The 22944-nt window shown below is 37.0% G+C and overlaps 4 protein-coding genes and 1 pseudogene across 6 annotated transcripts; 1 reads left to right on the plus strand and 4 right to left on the minus strand.

Moving 5' to 3' along the window:
• Positions 1 to 460: 460 nt before the first annotated feature.
• On the minus strand, positions 461 to 1988 carry LOC137744328 (exopolygalacturonase pseudogene; annotated as a pseudogene). Its single transcript, XR_015953917.1, has 3 exons — positions 1985 to 1988; positions 1483 to 1892; positions 461 to 1379 (listed from the first exon to the last, which is right to left on the minus strand). The product of XR_015953917.1 is annotated as an exopolygalacturonase pseudogene (transcript).
• A 4079-nt stretch (positions 1989 to 6067) lies between these two features.
• LOC137745742 (transcription factor MYB3R-3) lies at positions 6068 to 11370 on the minus strand. 2 transcript variants are annotated; one of them, XM_068485745.2, is made up of 9 exons: positions 11114 to 11370; positions 10551 to 10702; positions 10228 to 10279; positions 9799 to 9856; positions 9309 to 9403; positions 9113 to 9216; positions 8694 to 8822; positions 7239 to 8351; positions 6068 to 6570 (listed from the first exon to the last, which is right to left on the minus strand). In XM_068485745.2, exons 1-8 carry the CDS (start codon positions 11153 to 11155, stop codon positions 7274 to 7276), a joined length of 1710 nt encoding a protein of 569 aa, XP_068341846.1. In that variant the 5' UTR covers positions 11156 to 11370; the 3' UTR covers positions 6068 to 6570; positions 7239 to 7273. The 2 variants fall into 2 exon arrangements, with proteins under 2 accessions (XP_068341846.1, XP_088538205.1); XM_088682079.1 differs by having other exon boundaries at positions 10551 to 10713; positions 11114 to 11262.
• Positions 11371 to 13390: 2020 nt separating this feature from the next.
• On the minus strand, positions 13391 to 14414 carry LOC137746268 (mitochondrial import inner membrane translocase subunit Tim9). Its single transcript, XM_068486343.2, has 2 exons — positions 14151 to 14414; positions 13391 to 13807 (listed from the first exon to the last, which is right to left on the minus strand). Exons 1-2 carry the CDS (start codon positions 14246 to 14248, stop codon positions 13621 to 13623), a joined length of 285 nt encoding a protein of 94 aa, XP_068342444.1. The 5' UTR covers positions 14249 to 14414; the 3' UTR covers positions 13391 to 13620.
• Positions 14415 to 15436: 1022 nt separating this feature from the next.
• LOC137745593 (kinesin-like protein KIN-10B) lies at positions 15437 to 19456 on the plus strand. Its single transcript, XM_068485568.2, has 13 exons — positions 15437 to 15775; positions 15848 to 16016; positions 16394 to 16787; positions 16903 to 17108; positions 17220 to 17533; positions 17618 to 17681; positions 17954 to 18041; positions 18140 to 18420; positions 18503 to 18549; positions 18659 to 18680; positions 18769 to 18831; positions 18977 to 19015; positions 19102 to 19456. The coding sequence occupies exons 1-13, from the start codon at positions 15552 to 15554 to the stop codon at positions 19198 to 19200; spliced, it is 2010 nt and encodes a 669-aa protein (XP_068341669.2). The 5' UTR covers positions 15437 to 15551; the 3' UTR covers positions 19201 to 19456.
• An 849-nt stretch (positions 19457 to 20305) lies between these two features.
• Positions 20306 to 21358, minus strand: LOC137745594 (metallothionein-like protein type 2). Its single transcript, XM_068485569.2, has 3 exons — positions 21188 to 21358; positions 21003 to 21083; positions 20306 to 20723 (listed from the first exon to the last, which is right to left on the minus strand). Exons 1-3 carry the CDS (start codon positions 21253 to 21255, stop codon positions 20633 to 20635), a joined length of 240 nt encoding a protein of 79 aa, XP_068341670.1. The 5' UTR covers positions 21256 to 21358; the 3' UTR covers positions 20306 to 20632.
• Positions 21359 to 22944: the final 1586 nt, after the last annotated feature.

Below are 22944 nucleotides of genomic sequence, written 5' to 3' on the forward strand. Positions count from 1 at the left end.
AAAATAAAAAGGATTGCCTTCGGTGTAGTAAATAGACACAAATTTCAAAAGGCATTCCTTTGATTTCCCTTAAAAAGTTTCCATAGCTAAAGTTTGAAAATAAAAAGGATTGCCTTCGGACACAAATTTCAAAAAGTCGGTGAGCAGAAACTGCACCAAAAAGGAACTGTATTCATGGTACGACCAACTCATTAACATTTATACATTTTATTGATTAAATAGTATAATCTTCAAATAAAGCATCACGGATCAAATCCCCGGGATTCAAAGGGAATCATGCTCATTTTAGCTAATCCATTTTGAATGAATACTAATGATAAAGCAACCGTGTTGATAAAACTTCTTCTTTTTTTTTCTTTTTTTTCTTTTATTTATTTATTTATTTTTACTAATGAAATTATAGTGTGTTCAAGGGGTCACAATCGTAGATTCCGCACGGACCCATAAACCTAGGTCGGAACCAATGTAAACCTAAATCAAAAGAAAAAGACACACATTCACTAAACCCAATAGTACCTATTTTCTACCTCTTGCATGATATACCATCAAAACAAAACCAGAGAAGAAGCAAATTATCTAGTGAGAAGGTTAGTGAGATTTCTTCCACTTCTTAGCCTATTAGAATATGACCAGGTAGCACAAGCAAGAGCATTCGCCACGCGAGTAATGTAGGGCTTGACATAAGCACATTGAGAGGTGAGAGGGCCTTTGCTTCCGATGTTCATGAGGTCCACGTCAGTCAACCCGACTCCATCACACGGTATTTTTCTACTGCACATAAGCTTGACTGCAACTGGGGTTGCAGATGAGCCCTTGATGTTGGTGAAACTGATGTCGCTTATCTTGACTTTGGATGGATCATCTTTTCCACAATAAGTGTAAGGGCAGTACTCTTGGTCTATAGAAATAGGGTTACTAACATTTACCATCTTAATATCTTGAAAGTGAATATGCGAGGCAGTTGTAAATGTTGGAGAACCCGGCCATGTTTTGATTCTCACACCATTTTGTGTGTTAGTGAGCGTGCAGTTCGTCACTCTGACTCCAACCACGGGCTCTTCGTTTGGATACTTTCCTAGGCTCCCGATGCTTATGCCATGCCCTGGTCCACAAGTAACGTTGGTCACAACAATGTTCTGGCTACCGTCACCAAGAGAAACGCAATCGTCACCTGTTCCAATTGTTGTGTGATCAATAGTGATTCCAAAAGATCTCCCAATGTGAATTCCATCTGTGTTGACGCTGTCTCCAGGTGCGGTGATAGTAACATATTGGAATGTAACATTGCGACATGCAAAAACATTGATGTGGAAATTTTTGCTGTCTAGTGAAGTTATGCCCTCGATAACTGAATTTGTGACAAAATCAAACCTCAAATTCTGCATTACGAAAACAAAGCAAGTATTAACGACATATAATTAAATAACCGATTAAAAATCGACTACATTAAACAAAAGCAAGGATTGATTACAATGTCCTTACAAATACTCTGTTGGATTGGCAACTTTTATATTTGTGGCAATTACTTTGGCCGTCAAAAGTTCCACCACCAAATAAGGTGAGCCTGTCAACGTATTGAAAGCCAATCCAAGTATTCTGTTGAAGGAGTTGGCTGCTTTCTTGTGGAGCACGCAAATACCCTTGAACTTGAACCTCAATGGGAGATTTGCATGGACCACGCAAAATTGCTCCCCTTAAGTAGTATTCCCCTTCTGGAATAACAACTTTGGCCGGCCATGGCGACGAACAAGCATCTCTCCAAGCATCAGCCAAAGCAAGCGTAATATCGCCGCTAGGGTTTCCTCCATATGTTGAATTTGTTACATAAAAGACTTCGGCCTTCGCATTAGCAACAGATGCTAAGAATAAGAACACAAATATCCAATAGCCAACTGCATTATATAAAAATAAAAATAAAAATAAACAATTAGTATATAATTTTCAAATCGAATTTCAAAGAAAACGAAGGGTCAAGCAGACGTACCCATTAAGTTAGAGCGACAGGAGATTGAGGTTGCTTGAGAATGCGAAATAGAGCTGCTTTGCATGCTATCTGAACTGTTGTCGACAATTCTTTGTAACTTTGGATGGACTGTTGAGTTCACGCAAGGTACTAATGAGAAGGAAAACTGAATGTATTTATAGGAGTTGAATCCTCTTTTTGTTTTTTAAATCGAGAATGCTATGACTTAAATGGAAGTTTAGGGTACGCAACAAAATAATATAAATAATAAAATAAAAAAACACGGTTTGGAATAAGAAAATATGGACAAATGAGTAAGTTAAGTCCTGAAAGTGCTTATTTCTTCTCTTGCAAGAAAAGTTCTTTTTTTAGAGAGTTTTTATCTTGCTTATTATTTTCCACCTTTAAGAAAAGTGTTTTGATTGTGTTGAAGCTCGAACAAGAAATTTTCTCCTAGAAAGCTAATTAAGTGATTCATCCCGCGATAAAAGATGGGGTTAAGTGGGATATGCTTCATATCCCTCGGAAGAAAAAGACATTAAATGATGGGAGCTTTCCTAACTATGTGTAAATTCATGCCCAAAACCTAAAGAAGTTGGATAATTACCCAATTACACTGAAATAAAATAAATTTTTATTTTATATGAGATATGTTGATGCACAAAATCAGTGAGACTTTGAAACAACGTAAAATGTCAAGTTTGTGACCTTCGCTCAGTTGCTCTGGTCACCTGGTGTGAATGATATGTAAATAGATCTGCACACACAAGATGTATATGGTTCATCCTAAGTCTGGCTACGTCCACGGATACAATAATGAAGGGTTTACACAACTACATAAGTTTAAGCATAATTATCATCAATGAGTTCTAATGACTAGTTTAAGTACAATAATGGCATTTGGAATTAACTGTAGGAGAATGGTATTCTTGTATAGTTGATGAGAGTCTCCAGCTTTCGTCCACGATCGATGTGGGACTCTATGAGCTTTATTCTGACGTTGACATGTGTCGTGCTGTGATTGGCCTCTTGGTTGAAGGGAAACTCTTGGCGCTTTGGTAGGGATGCCTTAACATGAACTTCTCAGTTGGTCAAGTATAATACAAACAAGATATAAAAGTTAGCTTTCTTATTTTTTGCAAAAGAAAAAAGTTATGACTCGAGGAAAACTCATGTTTGTTACCTAAAATTTTTATTTGTTGGTGTTACAAGCATTACTCATAGAAGTCATTTTAGAAACGCACAAAACATGTTTCACTCCATGTAACAAAATTTGATGTCTAGGGCCTACCGACTTGCACCGGCCCATGCAATGCCGTGAATTCAGTTCAAGCTTTGAGACCATTGGACCACCCTAGAGACCCACCGACCAAAAAATTAGAGAAAAACTAATGAAAATTGCTTGAAAAGTTTTAGTTTTAATAAAATAAAATAAAATAAAATCATGTTATAAGTTTTGTTTAATGATTGGTACAAGGCCCATATTAAAGCAGTCCAACTAAAAATGGTCTAACTATAATAAATTATGATTTTTTTATTTTACCCCTAACTTTTTCAGGTTAAGTTCTAGATTTTCGTCGTTAATAGAGTTCATTGTTGTTTTGCAGACCTTCTTCTTTTTCTTTGAAACCAAAATATAGATCCTCATGCTATTTAATTTATATTTTGTATTATTTTGTTGAAATGTGATCGTCGTTATTATTTATAGTGTATTCGAGATACTGTTTTTCAATTTTTCTTCATCAGTGGAGCTCATCGTTTGTTTCTCCAAAAAATAAATTTGAGATCTGCATGTTATTCAATAATAATGACGGGTCACTGTTTCTGGAATCTAAGTCACTGTTTCTGGATTTAAATGAAATAGACACACTATTTCTTAAATGTAAGCTAGAAAATAAATAGTGAAATTCACTGTATTTGGATTCAAAGCAAAATAAGCACTATATTTCTTAAATACAATCAACTAATGCATGAAAGAAAAGAAAGAGTCAAATGTTAAAACATAGATTGTTTCTGGAATCTAAGTCACTGTTTCTGGATTTTCGTTTTTTTTTTCTAGATACAGTGTTTGTTTGTGCACAGACAAAACAAACATTGTATCTGATTTTTTTTTTTTTTTCCAGAAACATTGTTATGTTTTGGATTCTCCATAAATAGTTTTATGTTTTGGTTCTTTCTATACATTTTATACAAAGAAAAATGATGAGACTAAGACCCAAATGTTCTAATCTATCATGATTAAGGACAGAGTCAAATATATAATGGCTTGAATTCAAAATTAAATTGACATGTATAAAATAATGTAAATTTGTTGTTCACTTAAAGTCTGCATTTTGAGAACCTGTGAGGTCCTCAAAATAAATGCCTTCACATTAATCTAATGGTAGATTAACTTACAAACTTAAACCATTATGATTCGAATTTTGCAACGTCATTGGAAAATTTGAATTCTCTTTCAAGCTTCTCTAAAAGGACTTTGCTATATATAGCCACAAAATTCTAGGGTTTCGGTATACAATTCCAATCCAAATGAATAGATGGAGTACGGATGCCTTTATATGGTTTGTTTTGCGTAAAGGTTCTTGGTGGTCAAATTAAGGTTTCTTTTGTGGCTGGAAAAAAACTCAAAGAGAGAGAGAGATGGGGTGAAGATTCTAGGATTTTGATTTTGCGACACGAAAAGTTTATCACTCATGGAAGAAGCTCTGCCGTTGGAAGTTGTTCACGCTTGAACTTCTTGGTTTCTCCCGCTGGAAGGATTTTGGTTTAGATGCTTTGACTTCTTTCTTTTTGTTTTGAATGGTTTTTTATTAAATTTTGAGCCATTTTGGTTAAATAATATTTTGAGATGGTTTTTGGTTAAATATTTCTTGGTCCAAATCCTTTTCATTAAAGCTCCTAAAAAATAATCATAACTTCAAAATCGTTGAATAATACTACGAATTCTCTTATTTTTCACCTTTTTATAAATGAAAAATTTTGGCAAATTTGACCCTGAATTCCGGCTAGGTAAGACTGACCCACCTTATACGCATGGATGCGCCCAGAAAAGTGGAGGCTACAGTAAGGTAACATGCCCATCACACGAGGGCTGACTGGACGTGGGGCTTTCCCCTGACGAGAATGGACCCCCCCCCCAAAAAAAAAAAAAAAAGGGAGCCAACAACTCTTTTCGAACCGTTGGTTTTAATTATTGGACCGTTGGATTCAAACCTATTTAATTTTTGGGTTAACCTCTGTTTACTACTCTGTTTAGTACATAAAGCTTTTTCGTCCCAGAGTCAGGTGCAGAAGAGAGAAGGGAGGGTGATGGTCAGGTGCAGAAGAAAGAAGGGAGGGTGGTGGTGGGGTTGCAGAAGAGGGAAGGGAGGGAGAGGGTGCAGGGAAGAAGATGGGTACGGACGTTTTAATTTTTTTTTTTTTTTTTTTTTTTTGTGTTTTTTTTAAATTTTTTAATATTGAAGTGGGTCCATATTGACACGTGGCGGTCATTAATTGTCCACGTGAGCATCACATTATCATTTAACAGAAGTTCTAATAGAAAACTTAAAAGATGTATGAGACTGTCCCAAAATTAACACTTTAGGTATGACTCTGGGACGAAAAAAACTTCATGGATTAAATGTTGAAAACCACGAAACTTAAAGATAATAAACAGAAATTAACCCTTAATTTTTTTTATTTTTAAATTTTTAAATCCAATGCTGAGATTGAATATGATTAAATTTAATGGTAAAAAAAGAGATCAAACAACTCAAAACTAAATCCAACTACTAAAACAATTAAAAAAATTATTTAAATCAAAATTCACCAAAAAAAAATCGTTGGGGTCAATTCAATGAATTTTCAAATTTTATTAGAATCTAAATATAGTTAAAATGTTAAAAAAAATATATATAAATTATGATAATCTATATAAATGTTATTTTAAATTTAGTCTCAATTGATTTAATAATTTCGAGCTAAAATTTTAACCCATAACCATTGGAGAAGAACAACTGTTTCTGAGTCAAAAATTCTAGGTTTTAACCCCCTAAAAATTGAAGATGATCCAACAACCAAAAAAATAGAATGGATATCAAACGAACCCTAAATAAAAAATAATTGGAGCAATAAAGAGTAACCCTAAGATTTCCAGGACCACTTAATAAAAAAGATTTCTACGCGTACATGTGTCTCCATGGGAAATTAAGTTAAAGTTGTAACTATAAACATTGATAAAGAATGACAGGAGCTAAGCTTTCATTGAGAAATCCTTCAACTTCAAGGATGAAGCATCATGGCTCCTTGATGAGGGGTTTTCTGTACAAATCCTGATACAACCAATATATTTTCACAAGTATTTGGGGCCTATCATTTTTATTCTACACATAACAGAAGCCCCTGCCACTGTATTTTGTCAAGTTGGCGTGCCGAAAAACCGCTCTCATGTAACTAATAACAAGTGGTGTATTTGCATGTTAATGACTTGTAAGGCATTGAAGTGAGACCAGAGAATGGTCGGGTAAATCGAAGTATCACTCTGTTCTAAAGCTCTGTAGACTTGGAAATATCACCAGTTCAACAGTGTCAGCCAACGTCAAAAAGAATCGCCCTCTCTTTTGTCCCTGAATTAAACCAGAGGAAACCAAGTCAGAAATGAAGAAGGAAGAAAAGAGATTTACAGCTGACAGTGAGAAAATAAAAACTGCTTCATGGAAACGAAAGAAATATACACACTTCCAATCACTTCGGATTCTGGATGTCGGATTAACTGATTCAATACCACCAATGTTTTAATGGACTTTACAGATCTTTTTTTTTTAATTTTGACTTTACTGTAAGAAAGTGCAAAAGATTGCTTGGCTCTTTTCTAACTTTTGCAACAAAGGCTACACAGCGAAATGAACGAGGAAATAGATCTAACTTAAAAATCCAGAATGAAAGAATGACAACTTTGATTCCTTTCTCTGAAAACCAAAAATCTATCAATTACTTCTGCAAGCTTGTCCTTTATCTCACAAGGTATGTAATTCAAAATATAATGGTAGGATAAAATCGAACGACCAGATAATCTACAATCATAATTCACTCCTTGGCTAAGCAATTCTATGTCATATAGCGATCTTGCATTCAGAGACGTCTAAAATAGAAGAACAGTTTACCAAGTGCGAACAATACATACTAATTATAAAAAGGACGACACCAAAGGTCATAAAATTTTATTTGATGATAGCATTTTAAGAAACTAGATCAGAGACAAATAAGTTCAAGAACAATGATAAGAAAATTGTACCTTACAATGCATGCCCTAGGTCACAACCATCTTTGTTAGCTGCCATTTGCAGATAACTCCACGGACATAGAATTAGCATCATACTCTTCATCACATGTAAACTCAAGCTGTTTCTCCACAGACTTGAAAACGGCAGTCCTCCTGGCTCTTAACCGGTATGGTGGAGATGCATTAAACGCCTTACCATTAGGCCCAATGGTACTGATACCATTACTAGTTGGACTCTCACATAAACTTCCATCTTGAGATCCAGAAACTTCTGCACTGTTTTTGTGTTCACTAGAAACATTAAGCATTTCCCTGACTGATTCACAATCCACTATTGCAACTTTATTACGAGGCGATTGTCCTTGGCCAATGGTCTTTCTCTTTCGCAAAATGGAAGGAGTATTGGGGAAGGTCTTGGCAGCTATTTTCAAAATTGATTCAGGACTTTGATTACATAAACCACTGCCCTTCACACAAGGAGGAGTGAAGAAACTTATAGGTGATAAATTTGGACTAGAGGTGTAATCATTCTGCAAGCGATGCATGCTTGAAAAACCTGAATTGAATTGGACAGAGCTTTCCAGCGGTGGTGGCTCATAGTATAAGGAACCATAGCTTGGAGTTTCAAACGGAAAAGATGTTGTCTTAACCTTGTCTTCGTCCATTTGGTTGTTAAATCCACAATTCTCAGACTCTGCCCGGCCATTACTGACAGAACTCTCAATCTGAGGCTTTCTTTTTACTCCAAAATTATCATACTTTGGCCCTGAGTCTGAGTTAGAGCAACTAAGATCCATAAAGGATAATCTCAGGTTATCACCTTCAGAATCTGCAAATTCATTTGGGTGAACACTTAATGAAGCACCCATATCCTGAGGTGGGGCGGCGGACTCGAACTGATCCTTTCCATCTTCATCTAGCTTAGACATGTCTGCATTTCCAGATGATGTCTGAGCAGTTGAATCTGATCCTTTAGTTGAACAAACAAGTATTTTTTTAGTTGCATTGGATCTTGGCTCTTTGGCACCACACTTTGGAGGTGGTGGAAGTGTCCCAGTAGTCAAATATGAGTCAAGTTTTTTCTTCAAGGAACTATTCCAATGATTCTTTATTGCATTATCAGTCCTGCAAACACATCGTTAAGTTACATACAACATTTGGCATAGTAAACAATGGTTTCCAAGTTATATACAACAAAAATAAAGAACTTGGTAACAGTGGTTTCCAATTTATAAGATTAATTTTTAAGGTAACAGTGGTTTCCAGACGGCAACATTAGCACTACTCATTGAAATTGGGAGTTTCCCTCATAAAGTTTTAACCGAAAGTTGGGTATAAGACCACAATTCAGAAGTTTTTGATGTCACAATTTAGCAATGATCCTTGAAATTTGTTATATCTATATGTTGCTGCTCTAATTAGCACCTCAACTTCATTCGTAAACGACAAATCAAACAAGAAACATACCTTCCAGGTAAAACCTTCGCTATTTCGGCCCACTTGTTCCCATGCATCTGGTGGGCCTTCATAAGAGCTAATTCCTCTTCCAACGTCCAAGCCTCCTTCTTTATATCAGGATTCAAATGATTGTGCCACCTGAAGAGAAAAAATGGTTCAATGTTTATAAAAGCAGTGACCAAGCCAACGGAAAGAAAAACATTAAAATTTATACAGCATCATACAAAACTATTTAAGCAACAAATGGCATAAATGTTAATTCCAGAGCAAAATAGCACTTTTAGGAACATGTGATCAGTCAGGTAAGTACAATAGTGGTCAAAATTTCCAGGATCACATATGACAATAACATAAGAACTTATTAGTAACTATAGGTCGATGGTATCAGACAAAAAGCATCATGATAATTCAAAACTTATGAAGGTTACCTCTCTCGGCATTGTTTCCCTATCCGACCAGGTAAAGACTTTGCTATCAATGACCATTTTGTAGGTCCATACTTTGCTACCAGTTCAATTATTTTATCATCCTCCTACAAACCAAAACATTTTAGAGAAAGTTGAAATTTTGAATCAAAACTGCAAGAATATATTAAGAAAAACAAGTATGGTATCAGGTTCCAACCTCTTGAGTCCACGGTCCTTTAACAAGTTCTGGATTAAGAACCTTCTGCCATCTATGCAGACACTGCACTTCGGATCTATCAGGAAAAAATTCAGCTGCATACACATTGTTCAATTTCAAATATTAGATTGGTTTCCTGAATATTAGGTACAACAGAAAATTCACAACATAGGTAAATAGAAAATCAGGCAATTAAATGAACAGTCACGTTTCAAACTCTTGGGACATCTATCATGGGTTTGCTTTGAACTTTCAGAGCTCTGACTATATGCTTATCATTCGACCAAAATTAGATTTATTTTAATTTATCAAGATCTCTATTACTAAAAAGATTAGGCGAACACATTGCCTGAGCAGACTAACTGCTACCTAAAAACACCATAGCTACGGAAAGATGTAACTACACAAAATCCACCCAAAAGATGCATTCTAAAACTGTCTTGGAAACCAACAACGTAAATCAGAAACACTACTCAGGCAACAGATGTACCTATTTTCTTCCAACTCTTCCCATTGAAAGCAGCAACGGCATTCCTTAATGTCTCGTCCTGTGGTCATCCAACATTTATTAAAAGTTAGACTCATGCAATGAAAAGAGTTGTGACTAAATAACCAGGATCAGCATGCTAATCCATAACTGTAACTGTTTAGTCAAAACAACAATTTATTTTGATCTAATTGCCCAGTTTCATTTGTTTTTTGTGGATCATAGCAGCAACACAACGTATGAAAACGGGTGCTGATAACAAAAGTAATACAACCAGTTAGTCTAAAAGCAATGAAAGATTCAAGAATTTCAAGATAGATGTTTTGATGACCGAGTAATGAACGTCTCCCTCCAGTAACAAACACGAAAAACGTACATGCTTCTAGCTGACAATACAAACAAGTGAATATAAGTACAAAATGAAATGCTGACCTCTTGTGGAGTCCAACCGCCTTTGGCTCTCCTAATAGGACCACTAGTTCTCCTGAAAGGTGAAAAAACACATTTCAGTTCACTGGCCACAAAACTTTCAATGACAATTATAAGCTATGCATAATGGTCAAAAGGAAAATTAAATTAGCAGATCGATTTCCAGCTGGTAAGGATACAAAAATCCATTGAAAACCATATAATTTCTAAAAGCAGATGCATGGAACTAAAGATGAACATCGAATTTGTAATTGAATTGTTTTCAAATAGAGAACGTCAATATAGTTGTAACTAAATCACAGCTATTAAGGATTGAGGGAAAGTACCGTTGAGTTGGAGAAGCAGATGCTGGGCTGCAAGCCTCTGTGGACTTGATAATAGCACTGCCACTGCCTTCAGATACAGACGAGCTCGATGTAGCCATGGATTGCTTATTCTCAAGGCAACACTCCTCTAATTTTGCCCCAGCCATCTCCTCCTAAAAATAATCTCGAAAATCCAATATCCCAATCAATAAATAGATACACAAACACACAAATACAAAACATAACCTCCAAGAGAAACCCCTAAACCAAATCGAAAACACCTAACACCCCCGAACTTAACTCCAAAATCTCCAAAACCCTACCGCCATAGACCCAAACAAGGAAGACCCAGATCTTAAAAACTCGTGTTCAGATAAAAAAAAACTGCAAATTAACACAATTCTTCTAGGGCTTTTATTGAAAACCCAAAAACCCCAACACGAATCAAAGCAACTTGAAGTCTAAGAAATCGTAAAAACTTGATCGAACCCAGTGGAAAATCATTGAAAAGCAAAAAAACAAAAACAAGAACAAGAGTTTTCAAAAACAAAAAAAAAGGATTTTTCTGAAAAGGTAAGAGTTACCTCTGCTTGCGAAGAAGTGGCGGGAATCGAAATCGAGCTCATCGATTAAACCCAATAGAATTTCAGAACCCTTCTTCTCTGAAACATGAAAGAGGAGAGCTTTTTAGTTTCGAAAAATCCTCGCCCGTTGAAACGATGAGAGAGAGAACAGAGGTTAGAACCTAGAGGAAATAATATTTAAATACTTTAAAAAAAATGTTTAGAAAATTTTATAACGAATATGTATGCACCGACGTCTCCGTTAATTACCGTTACCGAAAGAGGTATGAGTTTTTGCGAGGTTTAGGAAACCCTGTCAGTTAACGGCGGATGACGGCGTGCTGGGAACGTTAGCCAAAAGTTTGAACCTCAAACGGCACTCTGAGCCCCTTTGTTAAATGTCGAACACGTTTGGAGCGGTTGGATGAGGGGTTTGATTGCGCGGGGAGTTATGGACCGTTGGATTGGGGAATAAATGGGTCGTCGTTTAAGTGGGTTTTCTTTGGAAAAGAACGTTTTAATTATTAAATGGCGGGTTAGCGTACTAAATGTTGGCTGGAACGCCAGATCAATGGGTGAATGAACGGTGCCTGATGCTGTTTTTTTCTCTCTTTTTGTTGGGTTGTATTATTCTCGTGAATCTGGACCGTTGGTTGGCGGGAAAACCCTCAACGTGACCAATTATTTTGTGCCAGTAGCTTTTTTTTCTCTCTCTACTTTATGTTCTAATTGCACCTTAATTCCTACTGTAATTTTCTGACCATGTCAGATTGCTCCAATTCAAATTCGTAAAAATTGATGAAACTTGAAGCAATCAAACACGTTTGGAAAGGTGTATATATGTTTTGTTGGATCATCTAAGTGATTACAACATTTTTCTCAAATCTGTTACTTTCTGGATTCAAACTTTTTCCGTTTCCCCTTCTCTTATTAAGATTAGTATAAAATATCACTTGTATTCAAAACAAAAAGTATGGAACTGAAAACACCATTGTTTATTTATGATGTTTGAATTAAATAAAATAAGAAGAATCAAATGACATAATAATTAATAAACAGAGATGTTTACAAGGAGAAAATGATGTACAAAAATCGTTTTCGTTTCAAGTGAAATTGTTTTCAAAGCGATTATGAATGGAAAAATGAATGTCTATTTGAGTTTTTGGTCAAAGTGAAGACAGAAAATGGATTAACTATGAAATTGATCCCTTTAATTCCTACAGAAAATGGAAGAATTGGTCAGAATAAGTTTTTGTCATAGCTTAATCCATATTATACCTTTATTTTGACATAAAAATGCAAGTGGACATCTAATTCTTCATTCTGCATTCACTCAATCTGATGATTTATCTTATACAAGCTAATAACCCTAGACATCAAAGAGGCCTTCAAGACTAGAAGTGTTTTAACAAAAATTTGAGAGGGCTTTAAATGCGAAAGTGCTTTTTAAATAGAAGTGCTTTTCTAAGTTTGTTTTTTTTTTTTTTTTTTTTATTTATTAAACAAAGTATTCACTTGGGTTTTTAATGAGTTTTTAAAATACCAAAAATCACTTGTGAGCAAGAGAACTTCAAACCATAAGCATTTGACATCTTTATATCCAACTACTTCCCCACAAAGCATCATGGAATCTTTACCAAGAACAACCTCCATCCTTCCTTCAATAACACAACTCAACGTAAAAATTCACATTATCGAATCCCAAATAACAAGCACTAGAAAATTGCATTCCAAGACAATCATCGAAGCACAAAATTGCCTGCATCACAGCATGTTCAATTCAATCCCCTACATCTGCTTGCTCACATTTCTGCCTAATTGCTCATCAAGTTCAAGCAGGGATCTCCACGCCCGGGAGACCAACTGGCAACTCCTTCATTCACTGTAGGTAATCTCCCTTCAAGTTTCCCTTTCCTAGTCCTAAAGATACTTTCAGAGTCACATCGTAATCTTTATCATCCTTGGCAGAAAGGGGAGAAAGCTCAGAAGTCGACGATTTTACAAACCAATTTTCTTCTCATCCAAATCTAAATCAGTTGGTTGCCTCACTATCAAGATCACTGCCAACCGAGGTCAAGTTCTAAATTAAGGGGAAGAATGGAAGGATCTGTAATGAAAGGTTGCATCAAAGTCTATCAATCCCAAATCCTATATTCTTTTTTTCGCAGTCGGGACTTCATCAATGAACAAAACTACACAATCTCAACTTCTACACTTGCAATGCTGCAGAGGCAAAGAGCCGTTCCTCCTTAACTTTCACAGTCTAACATGTACACAACGAATTTACCACACCAGGTATGATACGTGAATAAAAGGGCAAAATCATAAATCATAACCAATTCATATCCAGTTCCAGCTAACTGTAAAACCTCACAATGAATATTTTTTCTTTTGAAAATGTACAAATCTAATCAGTGTAAGAAACACAATTCTAGAATCAAGGCTAAACAAATTGCAACTTCCATAAACCAATTCGAAAGATTTTCAAGACTTACATACCAAAAAGTGATTCATATATAGAGCTTAGCTCAATCTTGAGTACCAGCTCCTTGATTAAGCTCTGCAAACCTCATGCCAACGCGCATCGAGTGCTTGAGGAACTTCTCAGCGCACCTACGAACGCACGTATCCTCTTGCTTCGTCAGCGCTTTGCGATAAAAGGTGTCTACGCAGTCAGTAAAGCACCTCTCCACCAATGAATTATACATCCTCAGACTGCATTTTTGGACAAACACAACCGAAATCAGTAGGGATGGGCACAGTTCGGTTTGGGCCAGTTCATCATCAAAACCGTGAGCCAAACCCAAGACATATATCCGGTTCGATTCGGTTTTCAAAACATATACTTGATTACATTGGAATCACATCATAGTTTCAAATTTCCTGCTAACAATTAAACATTTAATTTGTGGGTATTTTTCTAAGACTTCAATCTATCATGCACCGTATCAAGAACATGCCTCACTAATCACAAATTACTGAGAACAAATTCAATATTTTCAGGAAAAAAAAAAATTAAACAAAAACACTGTATTCCAAAAAAAAATTTCAGAAAAACCTGTCTCGAATCTGGAGCTGATCGATCAAGGTGGCCATTCTGTGCTTGTCTTCTTCGGGAAGACCCTCCAAGTCTGCAGACAGCATGCCCTTCTCCATCTTCGTCTTCGTTCGATTTCCCAAAATTTTGGGGTTTAGGGTTTAACGCATATACTATTACGGTCTCTGTCCTAAACCCTTCACATACTTGCGCCGCCTTGCTGACAGGTCCTCAAACGTTTCGGTAATTGAAACTCTGACCAGGGGGCCATTTGGGCCTGGTTGGGAGAGAGTTTCCCTCCGCCGGTCGTATGCGGCTTTGTCTCACAAGTTGTGGCTCCACGGTGGGGGCCCATAGACAAACCTAATTCATGAGAGCAGCTTTTTTTACTTCGAAAATTCATGAGAGCAACTTGAAGGCATGGTTATACGGATGAAGATCCTCTCCGGATCATTTTTGTGGTGATTCTAAAGTTCCTCACGTTATAATTATTTATTGTATATTATGCAGTTATTGTTTGTTAGGTACTATTTGTGTTTAGTTTTAAATAAATAAATTCAAAATAATTTCTGACCGCATGATGTACGATAAACAGTTAAAATGTGAGAATCTCTAGAATCCTTACAATTTGAATCTGAATGAGATCCAAATCCTAGTTATACTATCAACAACATGTGTTAATGATACGATGCTATAAATAAAAATTTACACACGTTTTTATTATTTTGACACCAAATGTCAAGATAGTGTATACTTATATCATAAAGGTCTTTCTTCTAATGCAAAGACAATACGACCATACTTACTATGGGCCTCATTTGATCTCAACACACAACGGGGAAGAATTTATCATTGTTTAGAAAGTAGTTCTTACTGCCACATAATACTACGATCTAGTGGTATTCTCTTTCATTTGTAAGTAAAATGTCTTATGTTCAATTCTGGCTAAAGCGAATTTGAACCATATTATCTGCTAGCCTTTTGTGAGGCTAAACCCACCTCCACCCAAAAAAAACAAAAAAAAAGAAGTAGTTCTTGTATTTAGAAAGAAAAATACACTTGTAAGGAGTGTAGAATAAAAATTTTTAAATGCCAATAACACTTTTCATACAAAATTGACATAATAATTGCAGTGCTAATAACACTTTCTATACAAAATGGACATAATAATCGCTTATCCTATTAAGCTGTCCTAAACGGCAAACATTCCGAAAGAGTAAGAAATAGGCCCCACCACACACGAGGCCCAACGGCAAAGTCCGCACCCAATCCAAAATTCAAACTGAAAAAGCCCCAACGTTCGACAAATAGTTTCGGACCTCCTCTTAATCTTTATCTCCATCTTTCAGTTACAGACCGCTCTGCAATTTCCCAATTCTCTCTCTCACTTGAAATCCAAGCTAAGCTCTTTCCCTTGTTCCAATGGAGGTAGGTCGAGCTCTTGACAGTTCTTCTGCAACTCCAGCAAAATCCACGAACCCCAGTTCAATTTCGAAGGTCAGGGTGATCGCTCGGGTGCGCCCTTTTCTTCCCCAAGAGATCGCTGCCGGTAACAGAGATCCGACGCCGTGCGCTTCCCATATCGAACAAGAATCCGAGTCTGCCACCGAGGAAGTGGTTGTTCGTCTCAAAGATAAAGTGACAAGGTGAGTAATTTTCTTGCTTTTCAGTCAGATAATTCGGAGATGAATTTTCTGATTTTGTTTTTCGGGGTGTAGCCGAAACGAGTGCTATCGGTTAGACTCCTTCTTTGCCCAAGAGGATAACAATGTTGGCCGGATCTTCAGTAGAGAAGTTTGCCCCTTGATTCCGGGACTCTTTCATGGCTGCAATGCGACGGTGTTCGCCTACGGAGCTACTGGAAGTGGAAAGACTTACACTATACAGGTTTGAAATTTTTTTACTTCTTTTGGCAAAAATTCAGTTTTGAATTTAAATTCTCGAAAGATATGAACTTTTTTTCGTTTCTTTTTATATAATCGATGTTCCATTTTAATTTTTAAACTAATCTAAACTGCCGGGAGGGGGAGCACATCCGCTCTACCCAATGTGGCTACACATTGGTGAAGGCATTTTATGAAACATTAGTGAAGGCAATTTATGATTAATAAATCATTAATCTGGATAATCATCTGTAATTATCCCCGGAAAGAAATGAAAATTGTGAATTATCATAGGTTAAAGTAATTAAAAGCAGCTTTTAGTGTTTGTTCTGAAGCATTTTCTTCTGTAATGTTAATCCAGCATGGGATTTTATGTTCCAGGGCACGGATGAGATGCCGGGTCTAATGGAGCTGTCCATGTCCAAAATCCTGTCTATGTGCCAGAGCACAGGAAGCTCAGTTGAGCTTTCATACTACGAGGTCTATATGGACCGGTGTTATGACCTGTTAGAGATCAAGGCCAAGGAAATTACGGTTCTGGATGACAAAGATGGGCAGGTTCATCTTAAGGGGCTGTCTCGGGTCCCTGTAAAGTCCATGTTTGAGTTTTATGAGGCCTTTTCTTGTGGGATTCAGAGACGGAAAACCGCCCATACGGGTCTCAATGATGTCTCTAGTAGGAGCCATGGTGTCCTTGTGATTGCCGTTTTAACTCCTCTTGATGATGGTTCTGGGGATGCTGTTACTGGGAAGTTGAATCTCATAGATTTAGCAGGTCTTTTCCCACCCCTAAACTTTTCCCTATAACTAAAGTAAAAATCAATTGGAAATTAGATTTGTTTATGGTCTTTGTCTTTTCTTTATTTAATCTACATGTGTATTTCAAGCAGGCAATGAAGATAATAGAAGAACTTGCAACGAAGGGATCCGTCTCCAAGAGAGTGCAAAGATTAACCAGTCCTTGTTTGCATTATCAAATGTCATTTATGCACTGAACAACAACTTGTCCCGAGTGCCCTATAGAGAGAGTAAATTGACTCGTATTTTACAAGACTCACTAGGTGGGATGAGTCAGGCTTTGATGATTACTTGCTTGGTAAGAAGTTTGAATTAGCGTTTGAATAGAAGTGCTTTCGTCTGGCCTGTACTTATTATTATCTTTTTTTTCTTTGAAACTTATATTGGAAACAATTTTCTTTGATAATAGAATCCAGGTGAGTACCAGGAGTCTGTTCATACTGTCAGCTTGGCAGCTCGGTCACGCCACATTACCAACTTTGTTCCTTCAGCTCACAAGCAAGAAACCCCGAAGGTTAAAGTTGACATGGAAGCCAAACTCCGTACTTGGCTTGAATCAAGAGGAAAGACAAGGAGTGCGCAAAGAATTGAAGCATTCAATTCTCCCTTGTTGGGGAAAACTCCAAGTTCTTCTATTGCTAATGTCAAGAAACCCAACATCAACCTCAGTTCTATGAAATCCAAGGTTAATACAAACAGAAGCACCTGCTCCGTGAAAGAAAGGTACAAAGACAAGTAACTTGTTGAATTGTATATCCTTCATGCTATGCATTAGTCACTTTTGTTTGATTGTAAATTTTTTTGCAGGACAATCAAAAGGCCTATCAGGAACATATTCGACAACGAAAGTCTAGTTGATTCCAATTTGGAGGTAATTACTAAATTTTAGGGAGTACATGGATGGAAAATGATAAAATTAGAACCACGTTATAGTGTATTCAATACATTATTATTCTTCCTCTATCATGTAGTGTGAAACTTTATTCATCACATTAGGATATTCATAAGATGGCATATTATTTGAAAGTTTGAGTTTAGCAGTTCCACTTGGGGATGAGAAGCTACTGAATTCATTCCGAATTAGTTTATCTTGCGTTTGATGTTTATGTCATTGTGTATTTATGAGTTGGAATTGCTTTCCAGAGCCTGCAATTCGCCGCTAAGGATAATAAACAAGTGGGCAAGGCTGGAGCAGGTGGATCCATTTTTGAATCAAATACAAGTTTACCTGGTATGTTTCAGCTCTAAATGGTTTTATTACTTACTATGCTCCTTCAAACACTCTAAACAAATTGAATAATTGCACTATTTTCTTGTATATATGCATAGGTATGCCATCAAACCAGGAGGAAAACTCTGCAAACGACTCATCAACCATCAGTGCGAAGAAAAACACACCACAAAGTTCCTTGAGAAAAGCTCTCTCCCCGTTCAACACCAATATAAATCAAAATCCCCTCAGTGAACCCATGTTCACAAATGGAGATTGCACCCTACTCTTTGATCCAAAGACTCCGAAAACTCCCTCTTTAGCGACCTGCCCGAAAAACATGTTCCAAAGGACAGGCACCCCACTTGATAAATTCACTGCTTGCGGATCAAACTTGAAGGTACAATCATTACATACAACTCTATAAGTTTAAGTTCTAGCTTTGTAATGTGATTTTCATCTGTTTTTCTCTCCTTGCACAGAAGTTCCTACTTCAAGATTATATTGACTTCTTGAACACAGCCAACAGGTAAAAATCTAATCATCTCTTAGAAGCTTCTTCGTTTTTTCGTTTCTTGCATTTTTCACTAAATCATACCAAATGAACCTAATATTTTGACTGGTTTTCTCAACTGCAGGGAAGAGCTGCTGGAGTTAAAGGTTCATATCAACTGCTGCATCTTTGTGTGTTCTTAAAATAATTAGTTGCATTCTGATACTTTCTTTTTTCGTCGGGTTCATCAACCAGGGAATAGGAGTCAAAATGGCTGAATACATACTCGAGCTCAGAGAAACGAGCCCCTTAAAATCGGTAAGCAAGTTTATCAAGGTTTAGGAACAGATGAAACTTGAATTACATTTGTTTTTTCATGGACTATCCAATAAAATTGGAATGGTACAGCGAAATCGGAACTAAATTTTTGAGTAACTGTGATGTTGAACGTTGCATGTTTCAGCTGAACGATTTGGAGAAAATAGGCCTCTCAACTAAGCAGGTGATCCCAGAAGACAGTTTCACTACAACCTTCCCCGTTGAATGATGAATGATTACTAATCTGCTCTAATTAATTTCTTTTAACAGATTGTCAACCTGTTTAACAAAGCAGCGATAGGGGTACTTGATAAGGAAATAAAGGCAACACCCAGCTGCTCAGATATTTCACACGTCAAGCAAGTGTGAATTTGGATAGGATGTCTGACCATGTCAACTCTAAAACCTCTTGTATTTTAGTTTTTAATCTATCCAACCTCAAGTTGGTCAAACCCCCGTGTGAGAATGCAGACCTATGGAAATTTCTCATCCAAGTAAAGCCTTGTGGACTTGGATTGTACGTGTCATTGTAAAAGACTGAAAAGACCTTGTTTGTGTTGATTTGTAAACTAGTAACGAAGATTATTCATGATTTCAAATGAATTCCGTCTATTTGTTGTTACAATCTTGAACCGAATGAAATTTACAAAGCCTTATTGCCGAGTCATTGATGCTGCAAGTCACTTATGCTTCGTCATATTTTCGTTCCAACAATTGAAAGACTTACCTCACACACCGAAATATTACACTAATATGACATCCAAGATGTTACACTAATATAAGATGTCACAGTGAAACTCTTTTGACCAACATGTGAAGTGCCCAAAAGCTGCTCCAAGCATAAAAATATCCCCCGTCCAAAGCGTAACGTGAACCACAACCATACAATAAATATCAGAGCGAGGGTGAGTTTTCAACAAAAAATTGTGGTTGAACCCCAACCAGATAATAAACATTGGTTGGGTGAATTTTGAAAAAATGTAAAAGGTCTCGATATTTCGAACCGCTAAATTTGCTTAACAATGATCACAAACATAACAAAATTTCAAGCCTCTATTTCGGACCGGTAAATAATCTTATCACTAATTATTTCTTTTTATTTTTTATTTTTTTTCTTCTTACTGTGGAACGAAATAAAGGAAAGGGTTGATGGTTCTCCAAATACATTGATGATTATTTTTTGGAGTCTTATTAATGACTAAATTATTATCCCAAATACATAGCTACAGAAATTATTTTTTAAATGTTTGGTTTAGTAACTGATATAATCTATTCATCGTGTGTTTTCTCCATATATATGACTTTCTACTCTAATTCGAACTACCAAATTCTCCGATAACCGTTAGATGTTTGACAAATTCTTAACGGTTAATACATCAAAATATCTTATACTCTAAATTTATCCAGAACATCAACCCAAAAATTTAGTTGTTGGACTTGTTCCACTCCTTTTCCTTGTCAATCAACCCAAAAATTAAAGTAAAAGATGGAGCAAGTTTTTCATTAATTTCATCAGAAACACATAATATGATCCACCAAGTTAACACAACATATAAATATAAATACTACTACTTCATGTACAAAGCAAACAAACAAGCAGCAGCCATAACCTAGGATCGCCCTCATGAGATCCCAGAGCCCAATAGGACCTGCAGCTCAGAAGAAGCCATGGCTGCTTTATTCTAAAAACACGGCCTTGGTAAATTTGGATCATAATTACAACACACACATACATATTAATGATAAACACATAAGCCCACCCCGCGACTCTCTTGCTTCATCAGAAGGTGACATCTGTCCCTCACTTGCAGTTGCAGGGGTTGCAGGTGCAGTTGTCTCCGCACTTGCATCCGTTCTCGGCAGCAACTCCCATCTCAGATGCCTCCAAGTGACTGCACATCAAAATTACAAAATAAATGTTGCAGCGCTCCGAAACAGAAGTTTACTCTAAAAATTATAATAACTTTAACAGTTAGATTAAATTTCAAATACACGAATTCCCTAATTTTGGATTGGAGCCCCTTTATTGTCGTTTTATAACTTTTATTGTCGGTTTGGTGTCCATCTATTTCTGTTTCTCCGTCTCTCACAACATTATAACCACAACATCTGCAAATTACAAATTTCAAATATAATTTGGGATTTCATTTCTGGGAGATGATAATACGTACGACTTCTGGGGAGCAACTCCCATGACGAGGGTCTCAGTGGTGGATCCCTCCATGTAGCTCAGATCAGGAGCCATCCCACACCTGAACAAAAACCCACATAGTCAAAACCCAAAACAGAGCAGAAATTTTCTAGGATTTTCTTTTTCCAGATTCTCGGGAAACAAACAGAAAGTTAGAAAGATTACCCGTTGCAGCCACTGCCGCAGCTGCAGCTGGACCCGCAACCACATTTACCACCGCAGCACGACGACATTTTTGGTATTGGAGATGGAAAATTTCACAGCGGAAAGTTTGATTGAATTGATGATAAAGAAGCAGATAACCACAAGCTCTGTTTTGCACGACTACTCAAGAGAAGCCATGACCCTCCATTTATAGTGCGGTGGAGGAGAGAGAGTGGTTGATATCCACCGTCCACGTGGTGTGATCGGACGTCATGTCTATCCCATGCATTTAAGTCCAATCCCTCTGTACCTGTTTTCTTCCACGTATCTGTCGTTTCTCCCTCAAATAGTCTCTATGGCGGTTTTACATAATTAGGCGTGGGGTGGGGGATGTCTTTGGTGTGTTCTCGAGTGTACCCTTTTTGTAAGTGTATCCACCGTTGGATTGTTGATTGGGGTGATTGAGAGGTGATCAACGGGTGCGATGGAGTTGATTTGTATGATTTTTGTGCCATTATTGCTTTACCTCTTAAATCATGACGAGGATGGAAGAACTTGTTGCGTGTATAGAAAATATTTCATTTAGTATTATTATTTTCACGTATATATTATAATATGTGTGAACCATATTTATATGCTTTTATAAAGTATTTTTATAAAAAATAATTACACAAGTTAATATGAAAATTATGGTTAATTTCAATTTACTATTCTAAAGTTTCGTGATTTTCAATATTTGGTACATGAAGTTTTTATCATCTCAGATTCATACCTCAAGTCTTAATTTTGAGATAGTTTCATACATTTGTTAAGTTTGTTATTAAGTCAGCCGTTAATTGATGGCGTGACACCTACGTGGATAATGACTATGTGCCATATGTCATTAAGGGCCCACTTGAAAAATAAAAAAATTAAAATTAAAAAACTATCTTCCCACTACCTCACCCCCGCTCCCCCTCACTCCTTTCTCTCCTCTGTGCTCAACCAACCCTTCTCTCTCCACCGTTGTTGTTGGCGTCACTTCCCGCTGGCCCCAACAACCTGATTACCTCCCCCCAAGTCTGAATTTTCTCTTTTTCTTTCTCTTCTATCTCAGTTTCTCTCTCTATCTTCCAGGGCCCTCCTTACCTCCACCCCTGGCCCTCTCTTTATCTCTCTCTCAAGACTTTTGGTTGGCGGAGATATGAACGGCGACGTTGCGAGAAAATAGGTGCGGCGGAGGTGCGTCGCAGAAAAACACCACTCCAAAATTTTCAATGTTCTCAAACAATCACATGGTTTAGATTAACTCAAATCAGAGGCATAGGAAAACAAACTCAACCTTAGATTGACGGATCTATATTGGGATCCATGGATTGAGCATGGATCTGATGGTTTTTGGATTAGATGCAGTTTTACCTAATCGTGGTGAGATCTATGGGACTCGGGCATGCAATCCCGACTCTCTGAGCTTTTCATGACGATGGCAACAAAAATTTCTACGTTTTTCGAAGGCATGAACGCAACAGTAAAACTCGATTCTGGACTTCATTCTAAACCTGCTTGGAGCTCATGTCTCATCCTTGTGTTCCATCAAGACCTGCGGCATTGGCATAGGAGTCGCCATGTTCGCCAACAAGTTCCCTGGTACCACTTGTCTCACCCCCTTCAACGCCCAAAACTTCCTCTTTGTATAACTCCAACGTCCTCGCTGACTCCATCGACTTCGATTCACTTGAGAGGTCTTTGATTTGTTGGCCTGGGTTTTCGCGTAGGCTTCGCCAGGGTTCTGATTGACG

Source organism: Pyrus communis, chromosome 12, assembly GCF_041283825.1.
Source record: "Pyrus communis isolate YQ-2024b chromosome 12, ASM4128382v1, whole genome shotgun sequence".
Classification (NCBI taxonomy): Eukaryota; Viridiplantae; Streptophyta; class Magnoliopsida; order Rosales; family Rosaceae; genus Pyrus; species Pyrus communis.